The following is a 19,735-nucleotide window of genomic DNA, read 5'->3' on the forward strand; positions in this document are numbered from 1 at the left end:
GTGTGTTGGTGTCTGTGTGGTGTCGGTATCTGTGTGGTGTGTGTGCAGCAATACCAACACAGCAGAGGTAGATTCACACCCTTCCTTACTAAAATGTCCTCTGCAAAGAAAATACATTTTTTCCAATTAAAACTCTCCTGCATGTGAAATAGTTCAATCAACACCTTTACTTTTTTGATTATAAAGGGTCATTCTCTATTAATTTCATGTGCTGGGCCATGTTTGTAAATATCTACTGTTTAAATAGACTCTTAGATTAGTTGAAGCTATAGTCTTTTCACAGCTAAATAATTAATTCACTTGACTATCAATTACTCTAGTGAATGCTTCTGTCTTTGCGTGGCACACTGACTTGCACTGACATTGATTGTAACGTGCACATGTAGTAGTTACGCAGAGCATACGAGTCATTTATACTGCAGTGACAGTCCCAGATGCATCGCCAGGTAACAAGGCAGGATGGAGCAATATGAGGAGAGGGAAGGGGGAGAAAGGCAATAGAAGTAGAGAGTGTTGGAGGACAGTGAGAGGAAAGGAGGATGGAATGAGAGGGCGTGAATAAGGTTAGATGAAGAGGGAGACCAAGAGTGAGGGTGGGGAGAGAGGGCGGTTACAAAGAAAGGGGAAAGCGGGGTGAGAGAGAGAGAGAGAGAGAGAGAGAGAGAGAGAGAGAGAGAGAGACAGAGAGACAGAGAGACAGAGAGACAGAGAGACAGAGAGACAGAGAGAGAGAGAGAGAGAGAGAGAGAGCAATGCATGCAGGACAGAATTAGGCCAATATCCACTAATAATAAAAACTCATAAAAGAGCAATTCAGTTTTGGAAACATCTAAAATACAGTGACCCCCTCTCAGACCCCCTCTCGTATTCATTGACCTGGCCAAGACTTTCGACTCTGTCAATCACCACATCCTCATCGGCAGACTCAATAGCCTTGGTTTCTCAAATGATTGCCTCGCCTGGTTCACCAACTACTTCTCTGATAGAGTTCAGTGTGTCAAATCGGAGGGCCTGTTGTCCGGGACTCTGGCAGTCTCTATGGGGGTGCCACAGGGTTCAATTCTTGGGCCGACTCTCTTCTCTGTATACATCAATGATGTCGCTCTTGCTGCTGGTGAGTCTCTGATCCACCTCTACGCAGACGACACCATTCTGTATACTTCTGGCCCTTCTTTGGACACTGTGTTAACAACCCTCCAGACAAGCTTCAATGCCATACAACTCTCATTCCATGGCCTCCAACTGCTCTTAAATGCAAGTAAAACTAAATGCATGCTCTTCAACCGATCGCTGCCCACACCTGCCCGCCCGTCCAGCATCACTACTCTGGACGGTTCTGACCTAGAATATGTGGACAACTACAAATACCTAGGTGTCTGGTTAGACTGTAAACTCTCCTTCCAGACTCACATCAAACATCTCCAATCCAAAGTTAAATCTAGAATTGGCTTCCTATTTCGCAACAAAGCCTCCTCACTCATGCTGCCAAACATAATCTCGTAAAACTGACCATCCTACCGATCCTCGACTTAGGCGATGTCATTTACAAAGTAGCCTCCAATACACTACTCAATAAATTGGATGCAGTCTATCACAGTGCCATCCGTTTTGTCACCAAAGCCCCATATACTACCCACCACTGCGACCTGTACGCTCTCGTTGGCTGGCCCTCGCTTTATACTCGTCGCCAAACCCACTAGCTCCAGGTCATCTACAAGACCCTGCTAGGTAAAGTCCCCCCTTATCTCAGCTCGCTGGTCACCATAGCAGCACCCACCTGTAGCACGCGCTCCAGCAGGTATATCTCTCTGGTCACCCCCAAAGCCAAATCCTCCTTTGGCCGTCTCTCCTTCCAGTTCTCTGCTGCCAATGACTGGAACGAACTACAAAAATCTCTGAAACTGGAAACACTTATCTCCCTCACTAGCTTTAAGCACCAGCTGTCAGAGCAGCTCACAGATTACTGCACCTGTACATAGCCCATCTATAATTTAGCCCAAACAACTACCTCTTCCCCTACTGTATTTATTTATTTTGCTCCTTTGCACCCCATTATTTATATTTCTACTTTGCACATTCTTCCACTGCAAATCTACCATTCCAGTGTTTTACTTGCTATATTGTATTTACTTCGCCACCATGGCCTTTTTTTTGCCTTTACCTCCCTTATCTCACCTCATTTGCTCACATTGTATATAGACTTATTTTTCTACTGTATTATTGACTGTATGTTTGTTTTACTCCATGTATAACTCTGTGTTATTGTATGTGTCGAACTGCTTTGCTTTATCTTGGCCAGGTCGCAATTGTAAATTAGAACTTGATCTCAACTTGCCTACCTGGTTAAATAAAGGTGAAATAAAACTAAAATAAATAAATATCATTACCAAGCCCTGCAATGCCAAGAGCTGAGCAATGAAACGAGTCCCCTCATCCAGCTGGTCCTGGGGCTGAGTTCACAAACTTGTTCTACTAACACACTGAAGCTTCAGGACCAGAACATCCAATCAATCAGAATAAACCAAATTACAACACAGTCAAAACAAAACTACATTGCTTATTGGGAAACACAAGCACTGTCACGCCCTGACCTTAGAGAGCTTTTTATGTCTCTATTTTGGTTTGGTCAGGGTGTGATTTGGGTGGGCATTCTATGTTCATATTTCTATGTGTTGTATTTCTTTGTTTTGGCCGGGTATGGTTCGCAATCAGGGACAGCTGTCTATCGTTGTCTCTGATTGGGAACCATACTTAGGTAGCCTTTTCCCACCTTTGTTCTGTGGGTAGTTGTTTTCTGTTTAGTGTTCAGCACCTGACAGGACTGTTTCGGTTTCATTTCTCACTTTGAACACTAGAACAAAATAACAGTGTAAATAAAAATCATGAACACTTACCACGCTGCGCTTTGGTCTGATCCTTCCTCTTCAGACGACGACACCCGTTACAAGCACAAACACAAAGTAAAATGCAGTGCTATCTGGCCCTAAATCGTCAGTACACCGTGGCTAAATATTTGACCATGGTTACTGATCAAAACCTTAGAAAAACCTTGACAAAGTACAGGCTCAGTGAGCACAGTCTTGCCATTGAGAAGGGTAGACACAGGAAAACCTGGCTCCCTGTAGAGGAAAGGCTGTGCAACCACTGCACAACAGCAGAACCTGAGACAGAGCTGCATTTCCTGACAAAATGTGAAAAATATAAAACAATTAGAGAGTGTCATTTCCCCAAATTTGAAACCCTTATTCAAGGTTTCAAAGACCTCTCTGATGAGATTAGGCTACCCGTCCTGTTGGGGGAGGACGCAGAGAGCTGTGGGTTGGCAGCGCACTACATTGCTGCCTGCCATAAGTTGAGGGACAGTGTCTGACAGACCAATCAACCTGCACATGTACTCTACTGTATGCTTATTGTTATTGTTCAATGTATGGTTATTTTGACCCTTGGTTATTGTTGGTACTGTTGTCCCATTGACAATTTTGATTCTCATTATTTTTCATATTGTAAATATCCAAAGTAAGCTTTGGCAAAATGTACATTGTTACGCCATGCCAATAAAGCAAATTGAATTGAATTGAATTGAGAGAGAGAGAGAGAGAGAGAGAATACAGTGGGAGAGAGAGTGAGGATGGGGAGGAGAGAGAGGCAGTAGACAGAGGATAGGGAGGGGGGAAAGAGAGGGGGAGCTGCATTTCAATCTGCCCTGTAATGGGAGTGATTAAGGGGGTGCAGGCACTGGGAGGCGAGGCAGAGATGATTTCATTCTGCACTATGAAAGCTAATCATTTTTTTGTGAGGGAGCACAGATCACCCTCTGCTACTGCCACACACACCATCACAACAACACACTGCCACACACACCATCACAACAGCACACTGCCACACACACCATCACAACAACACACTGCCACACACACCATCACAACAGCACACTGCCACACACACCATCACAACAGCACACTGCCACACACACCATCACAACAACACACTGCTACACACACCATCACAACAACACACTGCCACACCTAACGGACTTCAGCTTGGGTGGGCTAGTGAGGGTGTGTGTGTATGTCTGTATGTGCTCTATATGTGATGGTATGAAAGCACGGAAGGGAGTTACTGAGAAGGGAACGTGCATCGTAAGGTGTGTGTGTCTTTGTCTGTGTATGTTGACATGGCAGCACATTTTATGCACCTACCCACGGCCCACTGTGCATCTGTTTAAATCGGAAAAGGTTAAGCGTGGTTTACCCAAAATAACACAGGCTTTAATTATACAGAGATGTGGCTAAACAAACGCCTTCTCCGTACATCAGGAGGGAAAGTACCAGGGAAAGGCATGAAATCCAGCATGGCATGACAAGCGGGCGAGTACAGCTTACTCATTCTAAAGGTCAAGGTGTGTGTGTGTGTGTGTGTGTGTGTGTGTGTGTGTGTGTGTGTGTGTGTGTGTGTGTGTGTGTGTGTGTGTGTGTGTGTGTGTGTGTGTGTGTGTGTGTGTGTGTGTGTGTCTGATTACAGGTCCTAACCTGCTCTGCTAATGGTAATCACATTACGAAAGAGCTGCATTCAGTGTGTCACTATCTATGACACCAGCGCACTAAGCAGCACTGCTCAAATGGATAGAAACTAATACCTCAATTAATTTTGAATGGAAAACCCATGAAGACTATGATATATGATTGAGACAGGATATATCCTACTTAGAACCTGTCTGTATACTTGTTTCTATCCTCATTTCATTACCTCTCACAGGTGGTGATGCAGCAAGTTGCTAAAGTGTGATGATTCAAAATGTCTGTTTGCCAGAAATCCTAGCAGAAACGACTGCTGAGAAATTGGTTTCTAAGGCTGTGATTATACAGACGTTCCAATTCTGATATTTTTTTCCACTAATTGGTCTTTTGACCAATCAGACCAGCTCTTGCTGCTAATAATTAAGCAAAAGGTGAGAATTGGGCTGCTTGTGTAAACACAGCCTAATGGTTGTGGAGGAGCTCTAGCTCTCAATAGTAGGCTGTGAGACACAGTCAATATAGTGCCTTTAATAGTATAGGCTGCAATCCAAGATAGTGATGGTAATACTATGCATACAGATGCATGGTTCCTTCTCTGAAGCCATTCTAGCAGGGGCTAGTCATAGTCTCCAAGGGTACTTTTCCTAGTCTCCATGGGTACTTCTCCTAGTCTCGATGGGTAGTTCTCCTAGTCTCCAAGGGTACTTCTTCTAGTCTACAAGGGTACTTATCCTAGTCTCCAAGGGTATTTCTCCTAGTTTACATGGGTACTTCTCCTAGTCTACATGGGTACTTCTCCTAGTCTCCAAGGGTACTTCTCCTAGTCTACATGGGTACATCTCCTAGTCTACATGGGTACTTCTCCTAGTCTCCAAGGGTACTTCCTCTAGTCTACATGGGTACTTCTCCTAGTCTACATGGGTACTTCTTCTAGTCTACATGGGTACTTATCCTAGTCTCCAAGGGTACTTATCCTAGTCTACATGGGTACTTCTCCTAGTCTACATGGGTACTTCTCCTAGTCTCCATGGGTACTTCTCCTAGTCTCCAAGGGTACTTATTCTAGTCTACAAGGGTACTTCTCCTAGTCTCCAAGGGTATTTATCCTAGTCTACATGGGTACTTCTCCTAGTCTACTTCTCCTAGTCTACAAGGGTACTTCTCCTAGTCTCCAAAGGTACTTCTCCTAGTCTCCAAGGGTACTTATCCTAGTCTACATGGGTACTTCTCCTAGTCTCCATGGGTACTTCTCCTAGTCTACATGGGTACTTATCCTAGTCTCCATTGGTACTTCTCCTAGTCTCGATGGGTAGTTCTCCTAGTCTCCAAGGGTACTTCTTCTAGTCTACAAGGGTACTTATCCTAGTCTCCAAGGGTATTTCTCCTAGTTTACATGGGTACTTCTCCTAGTCTACATGGGTACTTCTCCTAGTCTCCAAGGGTACTTCTCCTAGTCTACATGGGTACATCTCCTAGTCTACATGGGTACTTCTCCTAGTCTCCAAGGGTACTTCCTCTAGTCTACATGGGTACTTCTCCTAGTCTACATGGGTACTTCTTCTAGTCTACATGGGTACTTATCCTAGTCTCCAAGGGTACTTATCCTAGTCTACATGGGTACTTCTCCTAGTCTACATGGGTACTTCTCCTAGTCTCCATGGGTACTTCTCCTAGTCTCCAAGGGTACTTATTCTAGTCTACAAGGGTACTTCTCCTAGTCTCCAAGGGTATTTATCCTAGTCTACATGGGTACTTCTCCTAGTCTACTTCTCCTAGTCTCCAAGGGTACTTCCTCTAGTCTACATGGGTACTTCTCCTAGTCTACATGGGTACTTCTTCTAGTCTACATGGGTACTTATCCTAGTCTCCAAGGGTACTTATCCTAGTCTACATGGGTACTTCTCCTAGTCTACATGGGTACTTCTCCTAGTCTCCATGGGTACTTCTCCTAGTCTCCAAGGGTACTTATTCTAGTCTACAAGGGTACTTCTCCTAGTCTCCAAGGGTATTTATCCTAGTCTACATGGGTACTTCTCCTAGTCTACTTCTCCTAGTCTACAAGGGTACTTCTCCTAGTCTCCAAAGGTACTTCTCCTAGTCTCCAAGGGTACTTATCCTAGTCTACATGGGTACTTCTCCTAGTCTCCATGGGTACTTCTCCTAGTCTACATGGGTACTTATCCTAGTCTCCATTGGTACTTCTCCTAGTCTCGATGGGTAGTTCTCCTAGTCTCCAAGGGTACTTCTTCTAGTCTACAAGGGTACTTATCCTAGTCTCCAAGGGTATTTCTCCTAGTTTACATGGGTACTTCTCCTAGTCTACATGGGTACTTCTCCTAGTCTCCAAGGGTACTTCTCCTAGTCTACATGGGTACATCTCCTAGTCTACATGGGTACTTCTCCTAGTCTCCAAGGGTACTTCCTCTAGTCTACATGGGTACTTCTCCTAGTCTACATGGGTACTTCTTCTAGTCTACATGGGTACTTATCCTAGTCTCCAAGGGTACTTATCCTAGTCTACATGGGTACTTCTCCTAGTCTACATGGGTACTTCTCCTAGTCTCCATGGGTACTTCTCCTAGTCTCCAAGGGTACTTATTCTAGTCTACAAGGGTACTTCTCCTAGTCTCCAAGGGTATTTATCCTAGTCTACATGGGTACTTCTCCTAGTCTACTTCTCCTAGTCTACAAGGGTACTTCTCCTAGTCTCCAAAGGTACTTCTCCTAGTCTCCAAGGGTACTTATCCTAGTCTACATGGGTACTTCTCCTAGTCTCCATGGGTACTTCTCCTAGTCTACATGGGTACTTATCCTAGTCTCCATTGGTACTTCTCCTAGTCTCCAAGGGTACTTCTCCTAGTCTCCAAGGGTACTTCTCCTAGTCTACATGGGTACTTCTAGTCTACATGGGTACCTCTCCTAGTCTACATGGGTACTTCTCCTAGTCTACATGGGTACTTCTCCTAGTCTCCATGGGTACTTCTCCTAGTCTACATGGGTACTTATCCTAGTCTCCATTGGTACTTCTCCTAGTCTCCAAGGGTACTTCTCCTAGTCTCCAAAGGTACTTACCTAGTCTCCAAGGGTACTTCTCCTAGTCTACATGGGTACTTCTAGTCTACATGGGTACTTCTCCTAGTCTCCATGGGTACTTCTCCTAGTCTCCATTGGTACTTCTCCTAGTCTCCAAGGGTACTTCTCCTAGTCTCCAAGGGTACTTCTCCTAGTCTCCAAGGGTACTTCTCCTAGTCTCCAAAGGTACTTATCCTAGTCTCCAAGGGTACTTCTCCTAGTCTCCAAGGGTACTTCTCCTAGTCTACATGGGTACTTCTAGTCTACATGGGTACTTCTCCTAGTCTCCAAGGGTACTTCTCCTAGTCTACATGGGTACTTATCCTAGTCTCCATTGGTACTTCTCCTAGTCTCCAAGGGTACTTCTCCTAGTCTCCAAAGGTACTTCTCCTAGTCTCCAAGGGTACTTCTCCTAGTCTCCAAAGGTACTTATCCTAGTCTCCAAGGGTACTTCTCCTAGTCTACATGGGTACTTCTAGTCTACATGGGTACTTCTCCTAGTCTACATGGGTACTTCTCCTAGTCTACATGGGTACTTCTAGTCTTCATGGGTACTTTTAGTCTACATGGGTACTTTTAGTCTACATGGGTACTTCTAGTCTTCATGGGTACTTTTAGTCTACATGGGTACTTTTAGTCTACATGGGTACTTTTAGTCTACATGGGTACTTCTAGTCTTCATGGGTACTTCTAGTCTTCATGGGTACTTTTAGTCTACATGGGTACTTTTAGTCTACATGGGTACTTCTAGTCTTCATGGGTACTTCTCCTAGTCTACATGGGTACTTCTAGTCTACATGGGTACTTTTAGTCTACATGGGTACTTTTAGTCTACATGGGTACTTCTAGTCTTCATGTGTACTTCTAGTCTTCATGGGTACTTTTAGTCTACATGGGTACTTTTAGTCTACATGGGTACTTTTAGTCTACATGGGTACTTCTAGTCTTCATGGGTACTTCTAGTCTACATGGGTACTTTTAGTCTACATGGGTACTTTTAGTCTACATGGGTACTTCTAGTCTTCATGGGTACTTCTAGTCTTCATGGGTACTTCTAGTCTACATGGGTACTTTTAGTCTACATGGGTACTTCTAGTCTTCATGGGTACTTCTAGTCTTCATGGGTACTTCTAGTCTACATGGGTACTTTTAGTCTACATGGGTACTTTTAGTCTACATGGGTACTTCTAGTCTTCATGGGTACTTCTAGTCTTCATGGGTACTTCTAGTCTTCATGGGTACTTTTAGTCTACATGGGTACTTTTAGTCTACATGGGTACTTCTAGTCTTCATGGGTACTTCTAGTCTACATGGGTACTTCTAGTCTTCATGGGTACTTCTAGTCTTCATGGGTACTTTTAGTCTACATGGGTACTTTTAGTCTTCATGGGTACTTCTAGTCTTCATGGGTACTTTTAGTCTACATGGGTACTTCTCCTAGTCTACATGGGTACTTCTAGTCTTCATGGGTACTTCTAGTCTACATGGGTACTTCTAGTCTTCATGGGTACTTCTAGTCTACATGGGTACTTCTCCTAGTCGACATGGGTACTTCTAGTCTTCATGGGTACTTTTAGTCTACATGGGTACTTCTAGTCTGCATGGGTACTTCTAGTCTACATGGGTACTTTTAGTCTACATGGGTACTTCCAGAGTAAAGTTGGCAGATAAACAGTTCCTATGCTTTCTAGTCTGGTAGGACTGATCTGAAGAAGATTGTATTGTTGATTCCTAAGAGGTGTTATGCTTGATCTTAACATGTCATTGTGATAACAGTGATCCAAGGGATTTAGATGTGATAACTCATTCTCAAATCCTGTTGAATTAAGAATGGCATGAAGTTGATTGGGATGTTCAATAACAGTTCATATAGGCCTACAAAAAGCAGTGAATAGAATGTATCTAATCAATGCAGTATTATATAGGGTGTTCATCCATACAATTCTTATTTCATTCAATGGTTATAAAAATATATTAATTCAATCGAGAATTGCATCAAAATAACAATAATCCAAACTCTATGTCTCCATATATGGTTCACAAGTTACAGAGTATTTAGTCAGAGAATGTAGCATGATTTGAGTGAATAGAATGTCATTATGGCCATGGTCAATACAACTCCTCCATTTCTCCGCGGGCAGAACGGCACTAACTTCCACCGTCAACCGACAAGTTAGCTAGTGGCTGCAGGTTCCTGTGTGATAACGTATTTTTTTTTTTAATGAAATCCGCAGAATACCAAACAAAATTGGTCTATATATTTATTAATTGACAAAGCTAACAGACTGAATATTAATATCTAGCCTCCCCGAAGACAATCTGTTCCAGTTTTCATGGTGTATTTTCAGTCGTTCCCTTTAAATCGCCAGTGAAACAGCCCCTCTCAACGTCGATTGACAATGTTAGAGGAATAGAAACCCACGGATCTGGTGATGAAAATTACGAGGTTAACAAGTTGATTTTGATTGGTCCAAACCGCGGAAACACCTCCAAATGTTACCACCTCCCAACACTGAAAAATATAAGAGATACAACCAAGAGCTGGGCAGTTTAAACTACAGTAGCAATGGACACAACAAACTAACATTCTTATTTAATCAACACTGTTAAGTACATGCTAGCAGATACCCATAGACTTCCAGTCATTGTGCTAACGCTAATTAGCATTGGCTCGGGAAACTACCTCTAACTTCCTTCATACTGGACACAGAGACATAAAAATAGTATTCACAAGTTTATCTGACTTTGGGGAGGAATATAAAGGTTCTCATTGACAAAATTACAAAGTATCCCTTTAAGGTTATAATATTGTAGAGAACAATCTAATGATTAGTTGAATGTGGTTCATAGTGACATATGGCAAAGAAAATTACGTTTAGACATTAATTTAGTAGGGCCCTCTTGAATTTGCCCCGTATTTCCCTACATTATAGAGTGAACACCCTACATTATAGCTAAATGAATGTGTGTGGGCAACAGCACTGTATTATATTCCACAATGCTTCATTCTAACTGGCTGTTGGGTGCAGTCTGGTCTTGGCAGGCATTATCGTGGGCTGATTAGGTGGAATGAAGTCCAAGCGCGGCGAGAGAGTATCGGGAGCGTCAGTTGCCCACGCTGTAGTGCCCCAGGCTGCCAAGTGCATATCAGGAAGCAACAACACTGGCTACACTGATCCTTGATCAACCCTAGAGGCCGCAGGCGGGTGCCCCTCTCTCCTCAGTCACACTGCACTGAGCTCAGAGAATCTACTTTCGGTCCAATACTGGTCCAAGGTATATCCATGTGTATGTGTGAATCAAGTCTTTGTTTCTGTCACTTGTTTCTTTGTATTTGTCTCAGTATCTATCGCTGTATGTCTCTGCCCTCTATCAGACCCTTTCTGTTTCTGTCTGCCTGTGGCTCACCTCCATCTCGTTTTGAAACTGGCAAACAGGTGGCAGCACAGTTGCACTTTACAGTATAACAATCAAACAGATTCAATAATCTGAGTTTTCGGAACCTGAAGGCTTTCAAAACAAGACTTTTCTAAAATTGATGTGCCACAAAGATATTGCTGAGGGCACCACAATAAAAGCACACTGACACATTTTACAGCCTGAATCCATGTCCTCAGCAATTGCTGTGACATGGGCCAGGGTAAAACATTGGAACAGGTGGAGGTTTAATGGTCAGTCTGGTTGCAGCACTCCCACTAACGTGGTCTTCTTCCCTACCCCCATCTCACCTGGACGTTTCTTCCATTTTGATTAATGGATCGTTTAGGCTAACGACCATATAAATGGCACACGCAGCACTCCGGGTGTAATCGGTAAATGGTGGGAACAGGGAGAGAGCACTTTGGTAAATGCGATCCCAAAAGGTATGACTGATGACTGGCCGCCATGGGGGCTCAAATCCAGAGCCCTCAGCACGATGGCACCTTGGGCTATTAACACCTGCCACATGGGGTTTCATTCCTCCATCTTGAGTCATTATTGCATCTCCCCTATGGCCCCCATACACCCTGTGCAACTCACAGTGAGGCTGGGGACACCTTGGATTGTTAGGGCCCGTCTAAAATGGATGTTTCACTCCTAACACCAGTAAGTGTCAAATGAATCCTATTCCTGTTAGCTCATCAACACTTCCATTGAAGATCCAGCGAGACAGAGGATATGGTACAGGAATAACTGCTGTAGGGCTATGCAGTCAGGCAGACATACAGTACAAGAGACATGACATATGATGAGTAGAAATCCTGTTAGTCTGGTCTGGGGAACAAGTCAGTGTCAGAGTGTGGTAATTACATTGATGGCTAGGAACACATTCCTCGACTTCCAGTGAAGTATGAGTCCATTGATTTAATAGTCTGGACAGGAGTATGCACACACACACATGCACACACTGTTGTGTCTGGCGGTAGATCAGTGGGCTGGCCCGTCATAGAGAGCCTACGGCTTCGGGCCCAGAGCTGTAATCACTGTGTATTGTCTAGAGGGAAGATTGAAGGGTGCTGAAAGTGCAGCCAAGCACAGAATGGATTCACCAGCCATCAACACTCCCTGAATCAAACACACTCTAGCATTTCTCTCTCTCTCTCTCTCTCTCTCTCTCTCTCTCTCTCTCTCTCTCTCTCTCTCTCTCTCTCTCTCTCTCTCTCTCTCTCTCTCTCTCTCTCTCTCTCTCTCTCTCTCTCTCTCTCTCTCTCTCTCTCTCTCTCTCTCTCTCTCTCTCTCTCGTAACAGGCGTTTGCAAATTCAGCCAACTGCACTCTGTCTCCTTACACTCTCTATAACGGGGGAAGAGACACAAACACAGAACACTTTTATGTGTAACTTCCAAACATCAATTAATATCAGATAAGAGGGATAATAACCACAAGGTCAGGTTATCATAGTGGGCCAAAGATGAGTTCTAACACATCAAACACTTGCATAGCTTATAAGAAACACATCAAACAGTATTAGCTTCAGAGAAGGAAACACGGTGCACAAAGGTGTATGCAAATTGGGACAGATTACAGAAACTCAATGAGACTAAACGCAACTGCGAAGAGACTTCAAAGAGTGTCTCTAAATTGTGGCTTGGGCAGAATGTTAACTAGCCCAATCTTGGAGCACTCAAACACTGCACGGTGAAAGAAAGACAAGAAACAATGAAATATAATCAGAAAATATGAACTTGAAGAGAGAGATTTGTGTCTCTGTGTGTTGATGTCCTTATGCGTGTGTGCGTGCATGTGTGTGTGTGTGTTTGACAAGTAGATAATATTTTAAATTGCTTTGGAAATGTAACCCTATATTTCCCATGCCAATGATGCCCTTTTGAACGTAATTGAATTAATAAAATAGAAAATAAGAGAGAGAAGTGGAGAGAGCGCTTCTTAACTTCAGCACCAAGGTCAGCTCTCCTTTGACGGTTGAGTCTTATTAGTCTTTCACTAAACCAAACAACACTTCAACTGGCCCTTTGCTCTGGAGAAACTTTACCAATACAACTACACTGAACAAAAATATAAACACAACATGCAAAGTGTTGGTCCCATGTTTCATGAGCTGAAAAAAAAAATCTGACATTTTCTAAATGCCAAAAAGCTTATTTCTCTCAAATGTTGAGCATACATGTGTTTACATCCCTGTTAGTCAGCATTTCTGCTTTGCCAAGATAATCCACCTGACAGGTGTGGCATATCAAGAAGCGGATTAAACATCAGCATTACACAGGTGCACCTTGTGCTGGGGACAATAAAAGGACACTTTAAAACGTGCAGTTTTGTCACACAACACAATACCACAGATGTCTCAAGTTGGGGGAGCGTGCAATTGGCATTCTGACTGAAGGAATGTCCACCAGATCTGTTGCCAGAGAAATGAATGTTAATTTCTCTACCATATCCAACTTCGTTTTACAGAATTTGGCAGTACATCTAACCGGCCTCACAACTGCAGACCATGTGTAACCACGCCTGCCCATGAACTCCACATCCGGCTTCTTCGCGGTGGGATTGTCCGAGTGGGGGTGGGGTGGGGGTGCCGAGGAGTATTTCTGTCTGTAATAAAGCCCTTTTGTGGGGAAAAATTCATACTGATTGGCTGGGCCTAGCTCCCCAGTGGGTGGGCCTGCCTGCCAAGTGAGTGGGCCTATACCCTCCCAGGCCAACCCATGGCTGCACCCCTGCCCAGTCATGTAAAATCGATAGATTAGAGCCTAATTTATTTATTTAAATTGACTGATTTCCTTATATAAACTATAACTCTGTAAAATCTGTGAAATTGTTGCATTTATATTTTTATTCAGTATAGTTCTCACTCACACTGGACTCAGTCCTTGGTGCTGAAGTGGGGTCTCTCTCTCTCCCCCTCTATCCCTTCATTGATATTTGCATTCCAGGCGTAGTGATGATGACCTTACTGGGCTAATTCTGAATATTCGAGGGGCATCAAGATACAGACAGGTACCTCACTCTTACTCTGTATTCTTTCTCAAACACAAGCTTACACGCAAACAAGAACAGGAACAAAACTATTTGAAGGAAAGGGTCCCACAACTAGAACTGTTTCTCTTCAGTTCTCCCAACAATCTAATTCTAAGGAATGTATTTAGTGTCACTCGTCAGCAAGACTCTTAATAAAGTGCACAGATGGTGTCCTCTCCCCCTTGCCTGTATGGTGTCACTGAGACACCCCCACGCAGCATGGACCCGGTGCTACTGTGCCAAAGGGCCTGTCTCCGCCATGGCCCCTCATTACAATGCAAAAGTCATCAGCAGCAACAATGACGGGGAAAAGGAGAGAGAACATCACAGCTGCTCTCACGCTTAATCTACTTAAAAACTGGCATCAATGTAAAACATGCAAATGTACAGTGGGGCTCGGGGAGACATGGCAGAAAAGGAACTAATTCACGGCATAAAACGCTGTCAAGCCAGCCGAAATGAAATAGAAAAGTACTTCCCAGCCTCCCTCTCCCCTCGCACATTCCCAGTTCCCGCCTTCTCCATCGCACGTATAATTTGACTGCAAATTCATTTCCTCACGAGGCCTAATCTCCGGGCCTAGCCGCCGAACTCCCCTTTCCCTCTCTCGGCTAATTGAGTTTCCCTTCCGTAAAAGCACTAGTCCCATTAGCATGTTTGTTATCCTGGACTGGCTTCCTTTTTGTGCTGTGAAACACACTTTCAGCTGTAATTAAAGGTCCTGAAAAAAGTTTATTTCCTCTCTGAGTCACAGAGAGGAAATCTCCTGCGAGTGACTTGCACTGAGACTCTCTAGGATTTGAAAATTTGAGAGCTGGATCCAATGAAAGGATTTGATTTCACAGAGCCGACATTTGCTAACAAAGCTAAGATAATTCATGGGCTATTCGCTCAGGGTCTCTCAATGACAAAATGACTTCTAACTTAAGAGTTAAAGCTGTAAAGGAAAACAAAATATAATTTTTTCAACACAAAGACAGACTTCCTCTTAGCTATGTTGGTTATAGCAACTAGGCTCTGTGTCATACGTTACATTAAAGTACACCACTTAGCATATACACTCAGTAGCCGGTTTATTAGGTACACCCCGTTCACGAAAATTGTTCGCTCTTACAGACAGTAGGCCATGGCCGTGGCTTGCTATATAAATCAGGCAGACAGGCATCGAGGCATTCAGTTACTGTTCAATTGAACGTTAGAATGGGCAAAACTAGTGACCAAAGCAACTCTGAGCATGGTATGATTGTCGGTGCCAGGTGCACCGGTTCCATTATCTCAGAAATGGCTGGCCTCCTGGGCTTTTCATGCACAACAGTCTCTAGGATTTACTGAGAATGGTGCAACAAACAAAAAACATCCAGTCAGCTGCAGGGAGAATAGCAAGAATCAAGCAAGCTAACAGGTGACCCACAAACAGACAAATAACGCTGCAGTACAACAGTGGTGTGCAGAACGATATCGCACAGTGCACAACTCGTTGATCCTTGTCACGGATGGGCTACTGCAACAGATGACCACACCAGGTTCCACTCCTATCAGCTAAAAACAAGAAGAATCTACTCCAGTGGGCACGCGATCACCAACACTTGAGGAGTGGAAAAACATTGCCTGGTCCAACGAATCCCGGTTCCTGTTGCGTCATGCTGATGGCAGAGTCAGGATTTGGCGTAAGCAGCATGAGTCCATGGCCCCACCCTACCTGGTGTCAACGGTACAGGCTGGTGGCGGTGGTGTAATGGTGTGGGGAATGTTTTTCTGGCACACGTTAGGTCCCTTGATACCAATTGAGCAACGTTTCCATGCCCCGTAGAATTCAGGCTGTTCTGGAGGCTGTCCAAGGTTAATGTCTCACATTTCCACAGTGGCCAGTCAGTCTCTTCCAGTAGGGTGTCATGTCAATGGCATGGATGGGTCTTCTACGGTCATATGTTGAGGATCCTTTGGCTTGTTACGGCTAATGTCACATGCTTGACTTCCAACTTTCTCATGAACATAAATTCAGATCTTGGCCGTTGCTGTGCACTCAAACCTGTTTTAATCATACATGACCGTAAAAGACCCATCCATGATTAAAAGAAGGTTTGAGTGCACAGCAACGGCCAAGATCTGAATTTATGTTCCTGAGAAGGTCTGGAGTCATGCGTGACATTAACCCTGACAAGCCAAAGGATCCTCAACATGTGCTTGGACTGTATATGTAGCCAATTATGCTGCTCTTGCATTTAAACAGAATAGTGACTCATTAATTGTTGTCCCACTGAATACATACTGGATGTCAAACCTGACAGAAATATGCTCTCTGTTCGTTGATAAAAGGTGTCCATACTGAATAGAACAGTGACTAATGAGCTGTTGTCTTACCTCTGGTGTGGCTTGGGCCTCTCTTGCGTCCTGTGGAGGAGCTGTGTGTGACGTGTTGAAAGTGGGCGATCTCCATGGTCGTGTTAGGACGGAAACTCTCCTTAAACCGCTGCATCAATGCCTCGACCGTCTCCTGCTTGGGGTCAAGGGCTGTGGGGGGGACAAAGCAATGAGATGTGAGAAGTGTTAAAAGTTTTCACATTTCAAAAGGGTGGATACAAAGCGTGAGAAACAGACACTTGTATGTTGTAGATGCAAACAGGGAAGATAAAAGCAAACAAACACATTTGAATGAGAGCAGGTCTATGAAAACACTTTCCTCAACTTTCGTTTCTTTACTGGCTATGACTGAGGGCTTTAAGGTGCAAACGATTTGGAATTCAATGGTATACATCTTGGCAGTTACAATGTAAATTGCAAAGCCTAGTCACAGCAGATCAATTGGGCCATATTCAATGGGCTTCCCCTCGCCGCTCTGTCGAACACTTCAGTCATCCTAGTTCAACCTCTGAAAAAATAACCGTCATTAAATGTTGTCATGTTTAGCATGAAGAAGCAGTTGTGTAATTCCCGGCTGAAAAAGAAAATACAACAGAAGCTTTGCCCTTTTTCAAAGTGTGTATCACCGCTGAATCAGGCGGTAAGAGGCAAAGCACAAAGGACTACAGATGAGAAAAGTTGGACAAGTATCTTTCCAGTTAATCTTTCAAAATAGAGCACTCCAGTTTACAATTGGTAATGGCATGGTTTGCATAGCCCCCCTTTGAAAATCAATATGAGATGGAGCAAGTGTGGATTGCAGTGTGGCCCAGGCACATTTCTACTTTTCTTCTACTAGGCAGAAAATCCCCAAACCCCGGGGGACTTGTATGACCCATCTAAACATGTTCTGCCCCATTTGTGCCACCGAGACAAAAAATGAGAGAGAATACTATTTCCGTTGTTTCCTCGGCACCAAAAAAATCATAAAACGATCCCTAAAAAAACACAGAAGGAAGCGACTATTTATCTAGCGCCTCAATTACCAAGCGGTGTGCTGTTCCCCGATGGTTCACAATGCATCAAGAGTTCAATTAAAGTGAGATATGTAGACCTGAGAGTCTCTCGGAGGAACGATGATACGTCTAGACAAGGGCTATTTACTCCAGTGCAGTGTGTGGAGGAGCGGAGCAGCCCAAAGTAAGCGACAGAGAGGTTGTTCGGAGATGGATGTGGCCCGGCTCACAGCGGTATAGCCCACTCCACAGACAGGGTCATTTCTCAACCTCCCCGACTCTGTCAGTCTGTCTCTCAGGTGTGCTCACATCATGAATTATTATCGTACATCACTTTGCCGGGGACGCTCAGGGAATGCCAATGAGACTATAACGTGGAGTGCTAAAATAAAAAGTTGTAGAATAAAAGTCAAATAGCGTGAGAATTTGAAGTTATGATGAAGTTGGATATTATGTTTCCTTACTTGTAGTACAATGGAAACACTGTTACATTCATGTGTATGGTTCAGTTAGTTTGTATAAGCTGACATTGTAATTTGCTTCCTCAAAAAGACAAGACTATGAACTGTCTTATTGGTTTCGAAGTGTCTTATTGGTTTCAAAGTATTAAAAAAAAAGTAATATGGACTTGTATTATATAATATGAACCAGGATACCATTGTCCTTTAAAAGTACTTTTAAAACACATTTTACAGTTTCATTGCATAAAAATTATTTAATATGTGCATTAAAATATCAATTAAAAACAAATCATATCGTGCTTTGCTCTATGTTTTCCAGTTAGACGTGCTAAAACATCATCAGAATGTGATCATGACTTTAATACAACACATTTTCTCATAACACTAAAACTGCCTGGCCTTTCAGCCTATAAGTAGCCGCTAGAGAATGTTGAGAACGTTGCCGGGCGCGTCCTTTAGCATACGCATCAGATGCATATCAACCCACAAGGTGCGCAAACATAAGCACCAAGGATTGATAAATATTGCATAAACAATGGTAAAGGATGAATTGCATGAAGAAATATTTGTGGAGATATATCTATTTCAAAATCTAACAATAGTTAGTAGTTCTACAAAGTCCTCGAGAAAAACATAAGCCTATAGCCTATTTTTGTTTCCCTTACAATAAACAATTACAGTGTAATCCATTTGATCAACTTTATTTGTAGATTTGATTAGTAATAGAGTTAGTAATTAAAACAGTTCAGTTACAGCTTCTGACAAAGCAGAAACGAAAAATGTAATAATAATATAACCAGTCAGGTGAAATTATTTCACGCACCAGCGCATGAACAATTGTAACAGATCAATTGCATGAAGAAATAATTGTTAGAAATATAACGATGGCAAGAAATAAAAACAGTAATTTGTTGATTGTATCGGTCATTGTATTGTGCCCTTATGCATTAATTAATCACGTCTTCTCTTTATGCTTTGGGTCCACAGTCAGCACACAGCTTCGGGGCTTCGCGTGAGCAAGCCCCACAAACAAATCGGTTCCACTGTACAGTTTTCTTTGGCCTTGTTCCGTGTGCACCTGCCGACTTGACATTGTGTCTTCTTTTTCCTGAGTTGAAGCTGTGGTGCGTGGGGAAGAGGGAGAGTAGGAGGCGCTTCTGCCCCTAAATGACTCCAAATCCATACTCTTTCTGCCGTATGCCCCGCGGACATACAAGAGTGCAATAAATGCTTTGAGTTCATCCATAGACATGTCCCACGTACTGTTTCCTTTTCTGTGTGCATGAGCGACAGTACAATCTCTGATGTGCTGCAACTCTGCATGTCACATAAACAAAGAAAACTGTAGAGTGTGCTGGCAATTTGTCTCTTTGCGTTAGCTGTAGAACCTGCTCTCTTATTACACTATTGTTCAATATACAATCATCCTCCTTACCCTCATCATTCAGATCATTGAAATTCAATCACCCCCTTCACCCACCACCTCCTCATCATTCAATTCATTCAAATTAAATTGTGAAGTCACATGCACAATTATCTGTTTCTATCTGGTTCCTATCGCCCATTCATCCATTGACGACATTCATTCAGTGAAGAGAGAGATGCATTAGCGCCTGGGTACCAACGCACTTCGGCTCAAATCAAATCAAATATTATTTGTCACATGTGCCAAATACAACAGGTGTAGACCTTACAGTGAAACGCTTACTTACAAGCCCAACTTCTTCGGGATCGGTGTCCCGTCCACGGGACGGTTGAGCTAACATAGGGTAATGCGATTAGCATAAGGTTGTAAGTAACAAGACAATTTTCCAGGATATAGACATATCTGGTATTGGCAGAAAGCTTAAATTCTTGTTAATCTAACTGCA

The 19,735-nt window shown here is 43.3% G+C and overlaps 1 protein-coding gene across 1 annotated transcript in view; it reads right to left on the reverse strand.

Moving 5' to 3' along the window:
• LOC120025537 (astrotactin-2-like) overlaps positions 1-19,735 on the reverse strand; it is a 451,161-nt gene that overhangs the window by 297,455 nt on the left and 133,971 nt on the right. Inside the window, exon 4 of the mRNA XM_038970100.1 lies at positions 16,409-16,558. Within this exon, the coding sequence (XP_038826028.1) occupies positions 16,409-16,558 (150 nt within the window). The remainder of the gene's footprint in view (positions 1-16,408; positions 16,559-19,735) is intronic.

Source organism: Salvelinus namaycush, chromosome 31 (assembly GCF_016432855.1).
Source record: "Salvelinus namaycush isolate Seneca chromosome 31, SaNama_1.0, whole genome shotgun sequence".
Taxonomy (NCBI): domain Eukaryota; kingdom Metazoa; phylum Chordata; class Actinopteri; order Salmoniformes; family Salmonidae; genus Salvelinus; species Salvelinus namaycush.